Raw genomic sequence first — 21,524 nt, forward strand, 5'->3', positions numbered from 1 at the left:
TACTTACAGCTTAAAACAGCAACATACCACATTCATTGCTATGACAGTTCTCTGCCAGTCCTTGTCCTTGTCCTGTAAGGCTTGTGGCTCCAGCTGAAAACATAAAAGTTTTATTGATTAAGCAACTAAAAATATAAGTTACAAATATGCATTCAGACTGCTGAGGTTGGGCTTCCAGTTCGGAGTTATTAGTTGTAGGGTTTAGTGCCGACTTTGTGGAGTAACTCACCAACAATATGATTCACATTAAAAGCCCATTCACATAGGGCGCAACCCTCCCACCGACAAATTTGAAGCCGGGTGGAACTTGTAAAATGTAACCCATGGCTGTTTACCTGTCTGCCCGACCTGTCTCAAATTTTACAGGGAATGGGACGGTGGAGGCATCACGTGGTCTGCATGCCCTTGGGCTTCTTCTGAGCCCTCTTCAATTACCAGGGATTTTCCCAAGCCCACTTCATGTAAAGTCTGCCCCCTGCAGCCCTTTTTCTAATTGGAGCCTGTTTCCTCTCTTTTTCGTAACCGAGACCTGTTTATATCCACTTACCATGACTTATTTTTGGGACCTCTCCCTGTCCCCCTCCCTTGTCTTTCTCTCTGAGACACTCATTGACTCTGGTGCTCTGCACACAGTCAGTCACCCGACCTGGGTTTTGTGCCCTTCCTTTTTTTTCTCTATGTGCAGACATCCTTGGCCTGAAGAACATAAAGATATCAAATGGCGAGTGTGCAGCCCATTCGTGGCCTGTGCAGGAGATTTGATGCTCGCATTCAAAGTATCATCTTGCATCTTTGACTTTGTCTATATATATGTTTCTGGAACCTACCTCTTTATTCACCCGAGGAAAGAGCAGTGCTCCGAAAGCTAGTGATTTGAAACAAACCTGTTGGACTTTAACCTGGTGTTGTAAGACTTCTTACTGTAAAATATATTTATTAATAGTTTTTCCTATGACAGATGAAAACCAACTGGCCTGTAGCTTACAGTTCTGCACTGGTACACAGTAGAGTCACTCCTTTCACTCTTTGCTGACATGAAGCCAGATGCCCTTCATGGAAAAGGCTGTGAGTGAGATATACTGCTGAGCTGCAAGGATCATTACACATTGTAAACCAGAGACTTTAAACAACATTCATGCTGTGAAGAGACTGCACTGAAAAACTCATCATTCAAAATAAAAACTTATATCTTTTGACCTTCATCCTTATTATTTTCAACCCCCTCTCACTGGGTCCATCTGTCTGTCTTGTGTGTGTGGGTAGAGGGTGAGGCAGTTGAAGAGGGTAGTTAATAGAAGCTTGTTGTTATCCAGTTCGGTTTACTGCATACTGCACCATTAATCTTGCTATAAGTAAACAGTAATTGTGTTTCAAATTACAAACCTGGTGACTGTAATTATTGGGCAGCCAATGGCCAAAGGTTTTGGGAATTTTTCTAAGAATTATTGGTTAATTCACTTGTGTTGTGACTCTGCGGCTTGTGGGGCTGGAATTGACCGCACACGAGCCCAGGACTTTGTAACACGATTAAAATCCAAGGAAGAACCAGCTTTTTAGACAGACCTGGCTCCTCCTGTTAATTACATCATCTGAACCCAAAGCATAAGATATTCATCAATCTCCTCCCACAAGATGTCCCATGACTTGTTTAGCCAGGACCAAACACAGTACTCCTCATAAATTATCTACACCCCAGTTGTCATTTAACATAAACAAATTCAATTAGCAGAATACTTCACTTGCAAAATTAATGATAATCTCACTTTTATGACCCGTAATCACATATCTAGCATCTTATCCAAGGTTTTAATAACATTATTTCAAAAAATATATAAAGTATGGCAATTTCTAACATTCATCACACTTTATTTCAGATTAAGTAGTGTTGAAAGCATCAGAAGTAAAATCCTATTTAATATTCTTAAAACTAGAGAAAGTAAAAGTAAAGGGAATAATTTACGATAAGTCATGGCACGGCAGTGAAGCTAGGTGGAGCGCTCCTCCTGTGCAATGTGGGATATTTTGAACACTTCTAGCGTGCAGGTTACATGTGTAATGTCTCCAGCTGCAGCTACTCAAAATCTGCGTTTTGGATCTGTAGCCGTAGTCACTGTGGAGCAAGGCTCAGTGCTGAAGCCCTGGCTATATATTTTTTATTCATTCATGAGACATGGGCGTCGCAGTAGAAGTCAGCATTTATTGCCCATCCCTAATTTCACTTGAGGGGGCAGTTAAGAGTCAACCACGTTACTGTGGATCCGGAGTCACATTTAGGTCAGAGCACGGAAGGACTGCAAATGTCCTTCCCGAAAGGACATTTGATTTTACAACAATCGACAATGGTTTCATGGTTATCATTAGACTTTTAATTCCATAATTTTATTGGATTCAAATTTTACCATCTGCAGTGGAGGGATTTGAACCTGGGTCTCCAGAGCATTACTCTGGTTCTCTGGTTTACTAGTCCAATGACAATACCATTATGCCACCGCCTTCCCTACATATTCACAATATATATCAATGATATGGATGAGGGAACCAAATGTAATATTTCCAAGTTTGCAGACAGCACAAAAGTGGTGGGAATGTGAGTAGTGAGAAGGATGTTAAGAGATTGAAGGTGATTAGACAAGTTGAATGAATGGGAAAATACATGATAGATGCAAGCAGGAAAGACAGAATGGCAGAGTGTTATTTAAATGATAATAGAGATCCTCCCTCCCTTCCATTGTCTAATTTACAACTATTTCTGGGATGTTACTTGTTTTCCCAGAGAGACCTGACTGATGCAAGATACATGTTAAATTAATCTGCCAAGATCTTATTTTCCATTAACTCGCCAGATTCACTTTTTATAGGAGCAATCTCTTTTCATTTTGAAACACTATTTCTAGTCTCCTATGACTCGAAACTTATCTGTCCCACACCAATCTGTGAACAATGCATTTAACTCTCGGATCCCTAACTGTAGACAAGTAACATTAACCTGTGAAGGTGAGAGCTTAGCTGGTGGCTCAGTATGGAGCACTCTCACCTCTGAGTCAAAATGTTAGTTAACGTCCCATTTCAGACACTTGTGCAGAAGCTCAGCCTGACGCTATGGTGCAGTAATGAGGAAGTGCTGCACCGTTGGAGATACTGTTTTCAGACATTAACAAAGTATGTCTTATTAAGTGGATGTAAAAGACTACCTCACTATTTGGAAGAGGAGAAATGGGGTTTACTTGGCAAATATTCGTCCCTCAGCCAACATCCTTAAAACAGATTGTTTGGTTATCACATTCTGTTTGTGTAAGCTCATTGTGCACAAATTGGCCAATGCATTTCCTATACAACAACAGTGACTGTACTTTAAAAGTACATCATTGGCTGCAAATTGCTTTGGAATGTTTGTTATGGAAAGTACTATTGAAATGCAAGTCTTTCTTTAAGATCTGTGCTATAACCTTACTGGTCCAGACCCCGTGGCCTCACCCGAGTATGATCTCTCCAGATGAGCGGATGGGGTTACATCCTTAACCAAGGGTGCCCTGGGACATAAATACCTGGGCCCCGAGTGTGGGCCGGGGCACAGGAGACCCTTTGGGGACTAGGGTATGCAGTGAGTAAGTCAAATAAAACATTTTTGTTCCGATCTGTCATTGTTTCCTCCTGGTTGCTTGCCTGCATCTTAGTTTGAATTTTTGCTCCAGAGGTGGGTGGTTTCAGTCAGGAGATATCAAACACATTGCACCTGCCGCAGAAAAAAAGGGTCCAAATATACCGAACTTCCCACCCCAGTGGAGCTTCACTGGGCAAATAATTCCATAGATTCACAACCCTTTGGGTGAAAAAGTTCCTCCTAAACTCAGTCCTAAATCTACTTCCCCTTATTTTGAGGCTATGTCCCCTAGTTCTGTTTTCACCCGCTAGTGGAAGCAACCTGCCCGCATCTATCCTATCTATTCCCTTCATAATTTTAGATGTTTCTCTGAGATCCCCCCTCATCCTTCTAAACTCCTACGAATACAGTCCCAGTCTACTCAACCTCTCCTCGTAATCCAACCCCTTCAGCTCTGGGATTAACCTAGTGAATCCCCTCTGCACACCCTCCAGCGCCAGTACGTCCTTTCTCAGGTAAGGAGACCAAAACTGAACACAATACTCCAGGTGTGACCTCACTAACACCTTATACAATTGCACATAACCTCCCTAGTCTTAAACTCCATCCCTCCAGCAATGAAGGACAAAATTCCATTTGCCCTCTTAATCACCTGTTGCACCTGTAAACCAACTTTTTGCGACTCATGCACACCCAGGTCTCTTTACACAGCAGCATGTTTTATTATTTTATCATTTAAATAATAATCCCTTTTGCTGTTATTCCTACCAAAATGGATACCCTCACATCTGTCAACATTGTATTCCATCTGCCAGACACCAGCCCATTCACTCAACCTATCCAAATCCCTCTGCAGACTTCCAGTATCCTCTGCACTTTTTGCTTTACCACTCATCCTAGTGTCGCCTGCAAACTTGGACACATTGCCCTTGGTCCCCAACTCCAAATCATCTATGTAAATTGTGAACAATTGTGGGCCCAACACTGATCCCTGAGGGACACCACTAGCTACTGATTGCCAACCAGAGAAACACCCATTAATCCCCACACTTTGCTTTCTATTAATTAACCAATCCTCTATCCATGCTACTACTTTACCCTTAATGCCATGCATCTCTATCTTATGCAGCAACCTTTTGTCAAAAGCTTTCTGGAAATCCAGATATACATCCATTGGCTCTCCGTTATCTACCGCACTGGTAATGTCCTCATAAAATTTCACTAAATTAGTTAGGCACGGCCTGCCCTTTATGAACCCATGCTGCGTCTGCCCAATGGACAATTTCCATCCAGATGCCTCGCTATTTCTTCCTTGATGATAGGTTCCAGCATCTTCCCTACTACCAAAGTTAAGCTCACTGGCCTATAATTACACGCTTTCTGCCTACCTCCTTTTTTAAACAGTGGTGTCACGTTTGCTAATTTCTAATCCGCTGGGACCACCCCAGAGTCTAGTGAATTTTGGTAAATTATTACTAGTGCATTTGCAATTTTCCTAGCCATCTCTTTTAGCACTCTGGGATGCATTCCATCAGGGCCAGGAGACTTGTCTACCTTTAGCCCCATTAGCTTGCCCATCACTACCTCCTTAGTGATAACAATCATCTCAAGGTCCTCACCTGTCATAGCCTCATTTCTATCAATCACTGGCATGTTATTTGTGTCTTCCATTGTGAAGACCGACCCAAAAAACCTGTTCCGTTCCTCAGCCATTTCCTCATCTCACATTATTAAATCTCCCTTCTCCTTCTCTAAAGGACCAATATTTACCTCAGCTACTCTTTTTTGTTTTATATATTTGTAGAAACTTTTACTATCTGTTTTTATATTCTGAGCAAGTTTACTCTCATAATCTATCTTACTCTTCTTTATAGCTTTTTTTGTAGCTTTCTGTTGCCCCCTAAAGATTTCCCAGTCCTCTAGTCTCCCACTAATCTTTGCCACTTTGTATGCTTTTTCCTTCAATTTGATACTCTCCCCTATTTCCTTAGATATCCACGGTCGATTTTCCCTATTTCTACTGTCCTTCCTTTTTGTTGGTATAAACCTTTGCTGAGCACTGTGAAAAATCGTTTGGAACGTTCTCCACTGTTCCTCAACCGTTTCACCAGAAAGTCTTTGCTCCCAGTCTACCTTAGCTAGTTCTTCTCTCATCCCATTGTAATCTCCTTTGTTTAGCACAAAACACTAGTGTTTGATTTGACCTTCTCACTCTCCATCTGTATTTTAAATTCCACCATATTGTGATCGCTCCTTCCGAGAGGATCCCTAACTAGGAGATCATTAATCCATCCTGTCTCATTACACAGGACCAGATCTAGGACCGCTTGTTCCCTCATAGGTTCCATTACATACTGTCCTAGGAAACTAACGCGGATACATTCTATAAACTCCTCCTCAAGGCTGCCTTGATCGACCTGGTTAAACCAATCGACATATAGATTAAAATCCCCCATGATAACTGCTGTACCATTTCTACATGCATCAGTGATTTCTTTGCTTATTGCCTGCCCCACCATAATGTTACTATTTGGTGGCCGATAGACTACTCCTCTCGGTGACTTTTTCGCCTTACTATTCCTGATTTCCACCCAAATGGATTCAACCTTATCATCCATAGCACCAATGTCATCCCTTACTATTGCCCGGATGTCATCCTTAAATAACAGAGCTACACCACCTCCCTTACCATCCACTCTGTCCTTCCGAATAGTTTGATACCCTCGGATATTTAACTCCCAGTCGTGACCATCTTTTAACCACGTTTCAGTAATGGCCAAAGATCATAGTCATTCACGATGATTTGCGGCATCAACTCCTTTACCTTATTCCGAATACTACGAGCATTCAGGTAAAGTACACTTATGTTGGCTTTTATACCTCTGTTTTGAATCTTAACACCTTGATCAGTAACCTCTCCCAAGTTATATTTCCTCTTAACTTTTCTCCTAATTTTCCTTGTCGTTGAACCCATATCTTCATGTAACAACCTGCCACGTTGCTTACCATTTATGTTTTTACTTCCCGTTTTATTCCTTTTAGTATTACTGGGCCTATTCACTGAGCTCCCCTCAGTCACTGTACCTTGTACTGTCGCCCTTTTTGATTTTTGACTATGACTTCTCTGCCTTACACTTTCCCCCTTACTGCCTTTTGTTTCTGTCCCTGTTTTACTACCTTCTGACTTCCTGCATCGGTTCCCATCCCCCTGCCACATTAGTTTAAACCCTCCCCAACAGCTCTAGCAAACAACCCCCCAGGACATCGGTTCCAGTCCTGCCCAGTTGCAGACCGTCCGGTTTGTACTGGTCCCATCTCACCCAGAAACGGTTCCAATGACCCAGGAATTTGAATCCCTCCCTCTTGCAGCATCTCTCGAGCCACGCATTCAGCCTATCTATCTTGACATTCCTACTCTGACTAGCTCGTGGCACTGGTAGCCTGAGATTACTACCTTTGAGGTCCTACTTTTTAGTTTAACTTCTATCTCCCTGAGTTCAGCTTGTAGGACCTCGTACTGTTTTTTTTAACCTATATCGTTGGTGCCTAGGTGCACCACGACAGCTGGCTGTTCACACTCTTCCCCCCCCCCCCAAAGAATGTCCTGCAGCCGTTCCGAGACATCCTTGACCCTTGCACCAGGGGGGGGGGGCAACATACCATCCTGGAGTCTCGATTGCGTCCGCAGAACTGCCTGTCTATTCCTCGTACGATTGAGTCCCTTATCACTATAGCCCTGCCATTCTTCTTCCTGCCCTGCTGCGCAGCAGAGCCAGCCATGGTGCCATGAATCTGGTTGTTACTGCCTTCCCCTGGTGAGCCATCTCCCTCAACAGTATCCAAAGCGGTATATCTGTTTTGCAGGGAGATGACTGTAGGGGAGACCTGCACTGCCTTCCTACTCTTGCTCTGTCTTTTGGTCACCCATTTTCTATCTCCCTCAGCAACTTTCACCTGCTGTGTGACCAACTTGCTAAATGTGCTATCCACGACATCCTCAGCATCGCGGATGCTCCAAAGTGAGTCCATCCACAGCTCCAGAGCCGTTAAGCGGTCTAACAGGAGCTGCAACTGGACACACTTCTTGCACGTGAAGGAGCCCCGGGGGCAGTGGACGCGTCCCTGAGCTCCCACATCGCACACGAGGAGCATGACATGAGTCTGGGATCTCCTGCCATGTCTTAAAAACCTTAGGTAAACTTATACAACTACAATTCCAAAAAGTGAAAGAATAAATAAATAAATAAATAAAACAATGAAAAGAATAACTACTTACCAGTCACTTACCAGGGTTAAAAAGCAACTCCTCCCCACCCAGCTTCGAATTCCCACCTAGCTTCAAATTTCCAAACTCACTCTTTGCTGTCTCATTCTGGCTGTCTCTTCTCTGGCGCACTGGGATAACTCACTGGGAGTGAGTTACAAGTTGCTCTTTTAAATTGGCCTGAGTTGACTCCCCACCGCCCCCCACCTGCTTTTAGATGAAAGAAGATTAAGGTGACTGACACTTAACTGCCAACCAGTTATGTGAGTGGGTGGGGCAGCCTTGTTAACCTTCACTGCACAATTCTAGATTAATTCAAACTCCTGAAAGTTAAAAAGGAACAGTCTTACTGATTGGACTCAATTCCCACCTAGCTTCAAATTCCAAAAGTCACTCTTTGCTGTCTCACTCTGGCTGTATCTTCTCTGGCTCACTGGGAGAATAAAGCAGCCATTACATTTCCACATCAAAAACTGAAAACATAAATACTCAGGGTGAAACTAATAGGGTTGGAAATAATATGTAATGACAAAAATTAGAAACTGTTAAACATTTCGTAACCTAACCATTCAAGCTTCCTGTCGTTGGCAGTTTCAAATATGAGTTAAAAGAAAATGCAGGTTAAAAGTAATAACCGTGTAAATGTTGAGAGAATCTGGGGCATGGATTTTACGCTTTCCCCCACCAGTAGTTTTGAAGGTGCAGGGCCACATAAAATCCAGCAGGTGGCCTACCTGCCTGCATTGACCTGTCTGAAATTGTATGGGGAAGTCGACAATGTGTCAGGCAGCATGCTGTCCTTGAGCCTACTCAAGCCTTTGTAGGCTCTCTGAGCCCATTGGATGCAACCCAATGGGGGTTGTAGAGTTACTGGGATAGGGTGGATATGTGGGCTTGAGTAGGGTGATCATTGCTCGGCACAACATCGAGGACCGAAGGGCCTGTTCTGTGCTGTTCTAAATTCTAAACGCCTCCCAAAGATCACTACCTTCCTTTAACCCTCTCCCCTAGTCTCTTGTACCTGGCCCTGCTGCTCACCTCTTCAAATCTCTGAACTTACATTAGCTCCTTGGCGTGGTGGGATTGCCTGACATCCCAGAAAATATCAACTTTCCTGATGGTGCTGGTGGGACTACAGAGCTGCCGGCCAACCCGATTGGCTGATAGCTCTCTCAGGCGAGACTTTCTCCTGAAACAGGCTCCCAATGCCTCAGAAAATCCACTCCTGGATTTCTACTTGACGCAGTAAATCTTTCAAAGAATCACACTTTTGTGATCGCCTTACCTGAATCTGTCCTTTCCCCATGATTTTATCAGTAATTTCAGCATCTTCTTTGGTGAGTTTTGTTTTGTTGTAGCATTTTTCATAACATAGAATTCTTAGAGTCTGAGATCCTTCCAGTTCTATCTCAAATTCCTGCAAAAAGAAAATCATAACGGTTAAAGCTGAGGTTTGGAAGGTGGAAGTGAGTAAACAGTTCCTACTATTTTCCTATTCGAAACATATGTTCACCACAATTTTATTTGATGTTCTAGTGGAAATATCAATTTTCATGTCATCATGGTATTGAACTGGGTTGCATTGTTGCTGGACTATTGGTGACATTACTGACAGAGAGGACTCATGGTAAAAATAAATGGGGCACCAATTTCATCTCCATCTGACGACAATATGACCCAAGAAACAAACTTGCTGGCTTTGAAAACTGCACCCTTTGCAATTAAGGGAAAACACAAAATGGGGAAGGCTCCCATAATAATCAATGGGTTCACTCCGTGAACAGCTGAGTCATGCAGAACAAGAATATCCCAGGGTTGTTGCTGAGTTTCTGCACAATTGGAATAATGGCAGGTAAGCTACAACTGTAGCTTAGCGACTTAGCTCTAAGCGACTTCTGGGTCAAAGTTTGTACTATTCATTGCTCACCTGTGAATGATATGATTATGCTCAGCTTCTGTGATTAAATAGCTCCTGGCATTTCATGTCAAGGCTAACACATCAATAATGGCTACTTGTCCAAGGTATGGAATGTTGCACTGACAAATTCTGCCCTAGCAACAGCTCGACACCTTTTGGTTCATTGTTTGATGGATTGTGGTGATTGCCGGCACTGGTTGCCCAAAGCATTTGTCCTTGAGAAGATGGTTGTCTTCTTGAACCACCACAGTTTAGTGGCTTAGGTAACTCACAGTGCAGTTCGGAAAGGAGTTCCAGGATTTTGCCCCAGCAACAGTGAAGTAACAGTGATATTGTTCCAAGTTGAAGAGAAACTTGCAAGTAGGGGTGCTCCCGTGTCCCTCAGGTGGTAGAGGCTATGGGTTTGGAAGGTTTTGAACAAGGCTTGACAAGTTGCTGCAGTGCATATTGTAAATAGTACACAATGATGCCACTGTGCGTTGTTGTTGAGGAACTGAATGTTTAAGGTGGTGGATGTGGTGCCAATTAATTCAGCTGATTTGTCCTGGATAATGTTGAGCATCTTGAGCATTATAAGAGCAGCACTTATCCAAGCAAGTGGGGAGTATTCCATCACGCTCCTGACCTGTGCCTTGAAGATGTGGATAGACTTTGGGGATCAGGTGAGTTACTCTCCACAGAATTCTCAGCCTCTTACATGCTCTTGGAGCCACAATATTAAAAAGCACTGTTCCCTATGACTGTGATTTTTCTTGACCATGAGTGCGTGGGCCAGTATATGTGTGTGTGTATATACTTGAGTGAGTGCTGAGTGAGTCATGTAGCATTTAGACATCCAGGGTGAATGCATGAACACATAATCCTCCTTATTTAACCCATAAAACCTTTTTGCAGTTATTTAAACTCTGGAAGCTAAGAAACACACAAGTCTCCACCTCCAACACCACACTGATTATGAACGGTAAAGGTAAGGGTACAAAGGTTTCAGTTCTCAGCGAATCCTTGTTCGTAACACTGCTGTTTAAGTTAATGAAACCAGAGCATTAAACAATTAAAGTGATTCATTCAATCATGATAATAGTAAATGTTCAAAATACAACTCGGCCTGTGGAGTTTTTTATCTTCCTTTATTTCTGGCTGATTTGTGGTCCTGTATTTACTTCTAGTGCTTCCCTACTGCTGTTTTGGTTTAAGGTTGACTGGTGCAAACTGGCCAGGTGCCAGCATTTTTATTCTCCCCTTTTCTCCCTTACCCTCCTCGATTGAACACAGTAAGAAGTCTTACAACACCAGGTTAAAGTCCAACAGGTTTGTTTCAAACACGAGCTTTCGGAGCACGGCTCCTTCTTCACCTGAAGAAGGAGCCGTGCTCCGAAAGCTCGTGTTTGAAACAAACCTGTTGGACTTTAACCTGGTGTTGTAAGACTTCTTACTGTGCTCACCCCAGTCCAACGCCGGCATCTCCACATCACGTCCTCGATTGAAGGCACTGACTTCCTTTTGAGATACCATTGCAAGGTTTGTGCCATCAGTCGCTGGAAAATTCATATATGCTTTTAAAGTTTTCGTATCTACAGGAATCATTTACATAGAATTTACAGTGCAGAAGGAGGCCATTCGGCCCATCGAGTCTGCACCGGCTCCCGGAAAGAGCACCCTACCCAAGGTCAACACCTCCACCCTATCCCCAAAACCCAGCAACCCCACACAACACTAAGGGCAATTTTGGACACTAAGGGGAATTTATCACGGCCAATCCACCGAACCTGCACATCTTTGGACTGTGGGAGGAAACCGGAGCACCCGGAGGAAACCCACGCACACACGGGGAGGATGTGCAGACTCCGCACAGACAGTGACCCAAGCCGGAATCGAACCTGGGACCCTGGAGCTGTGAAGCGATTGTGCTAACCACAATGCTACCGTGCTGCCCCAATCATAACACTTCAAGTCATAAAATGTCAAAATATTTCAAGTAATATATAAAAAGTTGCATTAGCGCTTTCTTTAAATCTCATTCTTGTAACATTGCACAGGCGAAGGAAAAATACATTTTAAAATCAAGGTACACATTATATGCCTGCGAATATAATGGGAAGACTAAGCCTGAAAAAGACAAATAAAACCATGAAGGATGATTTTTAAATCGGTTTTCTTCATTCTACACAATCTCCTTATCCAAATATGGTCTTATTATTCACAATATCACTCCTGGTCAAAAAAGCAAAAGCCATGAGATACAGGATAATGTGACAAATTGGATCCAAAGTTGGCTTAGTAAAAGGAAACAAAGGGTAATGGACGGTGGTTCCCCTTGCAAATGGAAAGTTGCTTCACTGCATTCCTGAGGTTTTGGTATTGAGATCCCTGCTATTTGTTTTATATATTAATGATTTGGATTTGGACTTGAACGTGGGACCACGATTGGGAAATTTGCAGACAACACAAAGTTGGCCATGTAGTAGATAGTGTCAATGATAGCTGTAAGCTCCAAAATTATATAGATGGAGTGGACAGGTAATTCACAGATGGAGTTCAACTCTGATAAGTGTAAGGTAATGCGTTTAAGGAGGTCAAACGGGGATGCACAATAAACAGGAATTTACTGAAGGGTGTAGATGAAGTGTGAGATCTTGGCTTGCAAGTGCATAGGTCCATAAAGGTAGCAGTACAGGTAGATAAGGTTGTAGGAAGGCATATGGAATGCTCTCCTTCATTGGCAAGGGTATATAATACTAAAGTAGTGATATAATGATGGTACAATGCAAGATACTGGTGAGGCCACAATTCAAGTATTGTGCACAGTTTTGGTCACATTACAGGAAGGACGTAATTGTTCTGGGAGAGCAATTACTACAAAGTTGCTAGGGCTGGAGAATTGTAGCTTGAAGGAAAAATTGGAGAGGTCTATTGCATTCGCTGCTCCCAATGCGGTCTACCCGTTGCTAAACGTAGACTGGGTGACCACTTTGCAGAAAACCTTCAGTCCATTCTCAAGCAGGACCCAGACTTTACTGCGGTTTGCCATTTCAACCCACGATCCTGCTTTCATGTCCGGCCATAGTCTGCTGCAATGTTCCAGTGAAGCCCAACGCAAACTGGAAAAACAGCACCTCGTCTTCTGATTAGGCACGTTGCAGCTTTTTGGATTTAACATTCGAGTTCAACAACTTCTGACTGTGAACTCTCTCCTCCACCTTCATCCCATTTTTATTTCTATCAATGTATTTTCATTTCTTCCATCGATCTGTTTTCCCCCCATCATTGTGCCACCTGTTCCCTGTACCTAGTTGTCCTTGACACACTGCTTACCTTTGTTCTGCCATTAACCATTGTGATCTCTTCATGTGGCACTATCAGAACCCTTCTTGGTCATTATCACTACCATCTACATTACCTTTGTCTTTTTGCCCATGACATCTTTGTCAATTTCCATTTATCCGTGGCCCTCTATCCAGCCCCACTGATCCACGCAACCCCCACCCTCCATAACAACAGTATAAGTCTCAACCTATTTTTGGTTATCTCTAGCTGTGACAAAGAGTCATCCAGACATGAAATGTTAGTTTTGTTCTCTCTCAGCAGAGGCTGTCAGACCTTCTGAGATTGTTCAGCATTTTCTGTTTTAGTTGGAGTTTGGGTTGTACGTGGATCTGTACCTCGAGTGCTGTAAACTGTAGGGCGATGGGCCGTGTGCAGGAAGATGGGATTAGAAAGAGCATCTGGGTGCCTACGGGTTTTGAAAAATCATTAATTTACAGGACGTGGGTGTCACTGGTTAGGCCAGCATTTGTTGCTCATACCTAGTTGCCCTTCAGAAGGTGGTGGTGAGTTACCTTCTTGAACCGCTGCAGTCCTTCAGGTGCAGGTACACCCATTATGCTGTTGGAATGGAGTTCCAGGATTTTGCCCCAGTGACAGTGAAGGAACGGCGATATATTTCCAAGTCAAGGTGGTGTGTGATTTGAAGATGCACCTCCATGTGGTGTGGTTCCTAGGTAACTGCTGCTCTTGTCCTTCTAGAAGGTAGTGGTCGTGGGTTTGGAAGGTACTGTCTAATCTACCATGACAGGTTACTGCAATGTATCTTGTAGATGGTACATATGGCTGCTACTGTTCATCAATGGTGGAGGGTTTGAATGTTTGTGGAAAGGGGAGCAATCAAGCTGGCTGCTTTATCCAGGATGATGTCTCCAACCACCACAACCACCTTGAGTGTTGTTGGAGCTGCACTCATTCAGGCAAGTGGAGAGTATTCCATTACACTCCTGACTTGTGCCTTATAGATGGTGTTCAGGCTTTTTTTTGGGGGGGGGGGGGGGGGGGGGGAGAGAGAGAGAGAGAGAGAGAAAGAGAGGTTGTCAGGTGGTTTTGTAGCCTTTGACCTGCCCTGGTAGTCACAGTATTAATATGGCTAGTCCAGTTCAGTCTCTGATCAATTGTAAACCCCAGGATGTTGATTGTGGAGGATTCAGCGATGGTAATGCCATTGAATGTCAAGGAGCAATAGCTAGATCTTCTCTTGTAGGAGATGGTCATTCCCCGGCACTTGTGTGGCACGAATGGAACATGCCACTTGTCAACCCAAGTCCTGCTGTATTTGGACATGGACTGCCTCATTATCTGAGGAGTCTCAAATGGTGCTTAGCATTGTGCAATCAATGCTGTTACCAGACTCCTAAACGACCCTCTCATGGACTGGTGGACTGATCTGATCTCTTCACACATCTTCTTTACTGAGTAGTACTACACCCCTGTATGCTTCACCCAATGCGTGTGTCTATGTATTTACATTGTGTATTTTATGGTGCCCTATTATGTATTTTATTTTCATGCACGGAATGACCTGTTTGAGCTGTATGCAGAACAACACTTTTCACTGTACCTCGGTACACGTGCCAATAAACAAATCCATTCCAATCCAGTCATTGCCAAACATCCTCACTTCTGACCTTATGATAGAAGGGAAGTCATTGATGAAGCAGCTGTAGATGGTTGAGCCTAGGACATGACCATGGGGAACTCCTGCATGATGTTCTGGAACTGAGATGATTGACCTCCAATAATCTTCCTTTGTGCAAGGTATGACTCCAACCAGCAAAAAAATTCCCCTCCTGATTCCCATTGACTCCAGTTTAGCTCGGGCTGCTTGATGCCATACTCGGTTAAATGCTGCCTTGATGTCAAGGGCAGTCATTCTCACCTTGGTCGGCATGGACAAGATGGGCCAAATAACCCCTTCTGTGCTGTATCATTTTTATGGTTCTATGGTACCCCATTTCTCTTTTCAATTTCAGAAAGACCTGGGTGTCCCCTCCCACCACCAAGATGATGTACATTGTTCCAAAAAAATAAATTATTCATTCAAAAGTGCTGGAAATTTGATCACTGAGGGAGAGGAAAGCAGAATGGACAATGGTCAGTCACAAGAGCCTCATCTAATTTTAACCCTCCCAAGCCAAGATGCACAGAATACAATTGCAGAGAGTCAATGACTGCAATGTGCTGACACAAAACAGACCAGGGTTCAAACCACTCAGTACATTTTCTAAGCTGTCAATTTGGGAGCTTCTGAGTTGTCAGACCAATCTTATCAGACTTAGACAGTCTTATCAGACAGCATTAGTTCAGCAAACAGTAGGTAAATTCTCCAGGGAACATGCAGATTGGGACACAATGTTACCTCACTGTGAGGCAGCGAAAACTCAAAAGATGAATGGTCCTATTTCCCAATCAAGCATTAGAAAGACAGTCACAAAGTTAACACTATCGGAAAACAGGTTACCAGCCTGTCTTCCAGCCTGGAAAACAGAATAAAACTGCATAAATGCCACTGCAGTCAGATGGAATAGTAGGTTAATATGAACAAGGGCCCAAGATGTGCAGCATGAAAACCCACCTCATTCCAGTTTGGTTCCATTGTATCCCTGTAGACTCTCGTCTTTGCCTTGTTAACGAAGTAGCCAAATGAATCTACTTCTAATGTACAGTACAAATCTGTTCAAAAGCAGGAGAAACAAATGTATAGGTAATAACTTTGTGAGACATCTGGATAAGAAGTGCTGCACGTTAAAATGAAAAAAATACATAGCCAGTGGAATGAAACTAGAGCCAAGCAAGTCTGGCCCAACAATTCTCTTTTGCCTATTTTACAGTACAACCTCATACACCATCCTCTCTTGCTGTCAAACAGCTAACTCCTCGGGGAAAATAAAAGCTTGTTACCAATTTCAGGAGTAGTGTCGGAATTTTCTCTTCAACTCCCTGCAGCAATTGCACAAGTTCCAGAGACAATGGCTGTCCATAACCTATTAGTAGCTGCAATTACCTAATTCAATTTCTCTCTCCACCATGTAATGCAGTATTCTAAGGCCATAGAAAGAGGACTGCACAGGATTGGAATAGCCTACTGATAGTCACTGAACCATTGTTAAAATGCGAAAGGTTTAAATCATATTTTATTTCTATCATCCTTCCAACCCTAGATTCCAACGGTTTACATATCACTTAAAATAAGGCCATGCCTTATTATGCATAGTTGGCTGAGCCCAGACTCCCATTAGTTTGTTCAACAGCTGTACACAAGGAAGTTGTTGATTGACTGACAGCTTTTTTTTCTTCGATTTATTTTGTCAATGACTCAACGTTTACTCACACACGATGGAAAGGTGTAAAATGTTTGACGTTTCTGCTATTGATACTTTAAACATCTGGTCGAGGGACATGTTTATGAAGTTGTGGTCACAGCAGCGTTTTAAGAAAATTATGAATGGCTGTTTTTAGGGCCGACACGTGGCGCAGTGGTCTCACAGTGCAGAGAACCGAGGTTTGATCCCGGCCTCGGATCACTGTCCGAGTGGAGTTTGCACAATTTCCCGTGTCTGGTGGGTCTCACCCCCACAATTCAAAAGAGATGTGCTGGGTATGTGAATTGGCCACGCTAAATTGCCCCTTAATTGGAAAAAAAAGAATTGGGTATTCTAAATTTATTTTGAAAAAATGTATGGCTGTTTCTAAGCTTTTCTCCATATGCTATAGTTACTATAGGGTTCTAAACAGAGTATATACGGGGTGAATGGTCATGCAAGTGCTAGGTATTGGCATAGAAAATATGAGGGGGCCTTGGGGCGGGTGGAAAGGCATGGGTAAGACCGTTTAAAGTTATCCTGCAAAAGACTCCTGCAGCCTGACTATTGTTTACGATTGCCTTAGGTGCCGTGAACCCAAGTCATGAAGAAGCTGGCCTTCTCCTACAAACATTAGGAGGGGAAGTTGATGTCTTGCTTCAAGTGGAGCCGGGCAAGTTGGGAATGCAGATTGCAGGCTCACAACAAGCAATTAGGAAGACAAGCTATTGCATGTACAGCAAGCAATTAAGAAAAAAAATGGAACGTTGGCCTTTAATAATAATAATAATAATGCTAATTGCTTATTGTCACAAGTAGGCTTCAATGAAGTTACTGTGAAAAGCCCCTAGTCGCCACATTCCACAGCCTGTTCGGGGAGGCCGGAACGGAAATTGAGCCCATGCTGCTGCCCTGTTCTGCATTACAAGCCAGCTGTTTAGCCCACTGTGCTAAACCAGCCCCTGTTTTATAAAGGGTTTGGAGTACAAGAATAAAGAAGTCTTGCTGTAATTGTAAAGTGCTTTAGTGAGGCCACATCAGGAATACTGCGTCCAGTTTTGGTCTCTACATTTAACAAGAAATGGACTTACATTGGAGGTGGTACAGACAAGGTTCACTAGATTGGTCCCTGGGATGAGAGGGTTGTCCAATGAGGAGAGACTGAGTAAATTGGGCATATATTCTCTGGAATTTAGAAAAATGCAAAGTGATCTCATTGAAACATTCAAGATTCTGAAGGGGTAGATATTGAGAACTTGTTTCTCCTGGATAGAGATTCTAAAACATGGGGGAAGAGTCTAAGGATAAAGGGGCATTATGTAGGACTGAAATGATGAGAATGTTTTTCACGCAAAGTGTTGTGAATCTTTGGAATTCTCTACTTCAGAGCGTTGTGGATGCACCATTATTGAAATACTTAAACTGTGAATACCAGACCTTTGATTTTATGGAATCAAGGGATATGAGGAGCAGGTGGAAAAGTAGAGTTGAAGCTGAAGATCAGCCTTCATCATACTGAATGGCGGAGCAAGCTTGATGGGCTGCATGGTCCATTCCTGCTCTATTTCTTATGTTTTTACATTATTTCTTATGTTCATATGGAAGGGGAAAGATTTGAACATATTCTTCGGTGATCACTTGCTAACGAGTATGATTGTCTACCTAAGAAATTCCGAGTTACTGGTTATGGGTTCTGTGGGTTCTTGCATGGCTGATGAGCCCAATCCTAGAGCGACATCTTCGACCACACACTTGGCAGGCATTTCCGGGATGTGGGATTGGTTCTTGGACTCGGCATCACTGGTATTCCTTTCTCAGGCTCTTTTTCCGGGCCTCCTCTTTCCATCGGGTATCCTCGAAGAATTGTGTCCCTTCAATGAGCAGATTCCTCCAAGTAGGTCTCTTGGGTTGTGTGCTGGTTTCCTCTAGGTAGATGCCTGGTACAGGACATTTTTTAACATGGGTGTACCATTGCTCATCAACAGACACACAGTTCTTGACAGAGGTCCAGTTCAAGTGGCAAGGGAACCTCGATGACTGGGGATCTCCCTACTGCTGCAGGCTTCACCTGCCATCGCAACCGTTGATACCATACAAGCATTTTCCACCTGATTCGTTGTTTAAGACATTGTGCTTTGTGTGGTTCCTCTCCTCCCACCTTACCGTCATGGGTGACCCTGCCAGGAGTTTAATGCTCCCTACGGCATTGTTCTTGCGATCAACGGAACGTGCAAGCCCTTCCACCATGGCAAGGTGGCAATCCAAGGGAACATCAGGGAACAGGTAAAGTAAATATAAAGGGAATGCAAAGTACTGAGAAGAAATATTACAGTGAGAATGTGAACTAAGTGGCTCTGAGTTCCAGGATCCGCCGTGTGGCCAGCACAGTAGCAAGCCCTGTTGCTTCACAGCGCCAGGGTCGCAGGCTCAATTGCTGCTTGGATCACTGGCTGTGCGGAGTCTGCACGTTTTCCCTGTGTCTGTGTGGGTTTCCTCTGGTGCACCGGTTTCCTCCCACAGTCCAAAGATGTGCAGGTTAGGTGGATTGGCTATGCTAAATTGCCCCTGAGTGGTCAAAGGTTAGGTGGGGTTACTGGGTTACGGGGATAGGGTGAAGGTGTGGGTGTAAGTAAGGTACTCTTTCAAGGACCGGTGTAGACTCGATGGGCCAAATGGCCTCCTTCAGCACTGTAAATTCCTTGAAATTCATGAAACATAATCGATAGACTTGGTGGTAAAGAAAAAGAGACACAGATTTGCACTTGTGTAGCAACCTTTTAACACTTACAATAATACAGCATGTTCACAGCCTCAGGATGTCCCAAAATGATTTACAGCCAATGAAGTACTTTTCTGAAGTGTAGTCACTGTTTTAATGTATGGAAATGTGCTAGTCAATTTCTGCACACTAACCATCTGTGTTTTCAGTGTTGATTGAGGGATAAATATTATACAGTACATTGGGGAGAAAGTCCCTGTTCTTCAAAATCATGTCATGGAATCTACCATGACTACTTGAGAAGGCAGACAGGGCCATGCTTTAATGTCTCATCTGAAAGTGGAAACTTTGACCAATGCAGTACTCCCCCAGTATTGCGTTGGGAGTGTCAGCATATTCAAGTCTCTAGTGCAGGGCTTGAATATTGACTCAGATCCAGGTTTCTCTTCCGCTCCACTCAGCGAAAATACCAAAGAAAGAAAAACTACAATGTTAAAAGAAAGAAGAAAAAAAAGACTACTGAAGTCAGTTGTTTCTGAAGAGAAAAAGGATTGAGGGATACGGTGAGATAGTGTGTTGGTTCTATCATAATCCAATTTCCTTCTCAGTCATGTGATTATCTAACCTGTCCTTAAATGCATCTATATTTTTAACCTCAACCACTCCCTGTGGTATCAGTTCCACATTCTCACCACTATCTGAGGAAGGTTGTTCCTTCTGAATTCTCATTTTGATTTCTTGGTAACTATCTTATATTAGTGGCCACTAATTTTGCTCTTCCCCATGAGTGGAAACATTCTCTCGGTGTCTACTTTATCAAAACCTTAATTACTTTAAAAACTTTTTTTATGTCAGCTCCCTTAGCCTTCACTTTTCGGGGGGCAGCACGGTAGCATTGTGGATAGCACAATCGCTTCACAGCTCCAGGGTCCCAGGTTCGATTCCGGCTTGGGTCACTGTCTGTGCGGAGTCTGCACATCCTCCCCGTGTGTGCGTGGGTTTCCTCCGGGTGCTCCGGTTTCCTCCTACAGTCCAAAGATGTGCAGGTTAGGTGGATTGGCCAGGCTAAATTGCCCTTAGTGTTGGGTGGGGTTACTGGGTTATGGGGATAGGGTGGAGGTGTTGACCTCGGGTAGGATGCTCTTTCCAGGAGCCGGTGCACTCGATGGGACGAATGGCCTCCTTCTGCACTGTAAATTCTATGTAAAAAGGAGAGAGACTCAAGCTGCTCATCTTTCCTAATACATATGACCCTGGAATTTAGATGTCATATAGGGAAGATATGGGCGGCACTGTGGTTAGCATTGCTGCCTCATAGCTCCAGGGACCCGGTTCAACTCCGGCCTCTGCTGACTGGCTGTGTGGAGTTTGCACTTTCTCCCTGTGTCTGCTTGGGTTTCCTCCAGGTGATCCGGTTTCCTCCCACACTCCAAAGATGTGCAGGTTAGGTGGATTGCACATGCTAAATTTCCCCTTAGTGTCCAAAAGGTTAGGTGGGGTTACTGGGATAGGGTGGACGCGTGTGCTTAATAATAATAATAATAATAATAATCGCTTATTGTCACAAGTAGGCTTCAATGAAGTTACTGTGAAAAGTCCCTAGTCGCCACATTCCACAGCCTGTTCGGGGAGGCCGGTACGGGAATTGAACCTGCGCTGATGGCCTTGTTCTGCATTACAAGCCAGCTGTTTAGCCCACTGTGCTAAACCAGCCCCTAAGCAGGGTGTTCAAAACTTTCAAGTACTGGTGCAAACACAAATGGCCCCTTTCTGCACTGCAAATTGTATGTTTGTATGTTAGCATGGTAATAATGTCACTACACCCATGATCCAGGGAAGCTGGTCTGGCCTACAACAATGTGGTTGATTCTTTAACCTCTTAAATGACAAGAAAGACACTCAATTCAAGGGCAATTAGGGATGGGTGGCAAATGCTGGCCTCTCTCTAGTGTCTCTATATCTTCATTAATGCCCGAATCTTTCAGTACAATAATTTAAATGTAATTTATATTTCCAACTATTTACTTCCTGCTTTGCAGTCTGCACGCCTCAATGAGAATTTTTCAATCTGTTTGGTTGAAGAGCCTGTCTGCTGCTTTCCCTGCTCACAGGTCTCCAGTCATAGGCGCTGCACAGGACCAGACGCAGGATTCATTGAAATGTCCTCTAACAAGCCTACATAAGGTGGACAACAGCATGTGAGATGAAAGCTGAAAGTCATTCTGCTGGGTCTGGAATATTGTACTGAACTTAAATTCCCACATAAGGCTGCCAATGCTTTGTTTTCTACCTTTTAAAGCTTTCTGTATTTAAAAAAACATCTCCTTTCTGATTATTTTTGTCTCATGTTGCCATGTCCAATCCCACTCATCTTCTGAAGCCTTGTCTAATCATCA

At 43.5% G+C, this 21,524-nt stretch overlaps 1 protein-coding gene across 1 annotated transcript in view; it reads right to left on the bottom strand.

Moving 5' to 3' along the window:
* The window catches only part of si:dkey-91m11.5 (PH_BCR_vertebrate and RhoGAP_Bcr domain-containing protein), a 373,564-nt gene that overhangs the window by 47,598 nt on the left and 304,442 nt on the right, over nt 1-21,524 (bottom strand). Inside the window, exons 15-17 of the mRNA XM_038794107.1 lie at nt 15,683-15,780; nt 9,151-9,282; nt 28-93 (exon numbers count right to left, since the gene is read on the bottom strand). Of these exons, the coding sequence (XP_038650035.1) occupies nt 28-93; nt 9,151-9,282; nt 15,683-15,780 (296 nt within the window). The remainder of the gene's footprint in view (nt 1-27; nt 94-9,150; nt 9,283-15,682; nt 15,781-21,524) is intronic.

This window comes from Scyliorhinus canicula, chromosome 1, assembly GCF_902713615.1.
Source record: "Scyliorhinus canicula chromosome 1, sScyCan1.1, whole genome shotgun sequence".
NCBI lineage: Eukaryota > Metazoa > Chordata > Chondrichthyes > Carcharhiniformes > Scyliorhinidae > Scyliorhinus > Scyliorhinus canicula.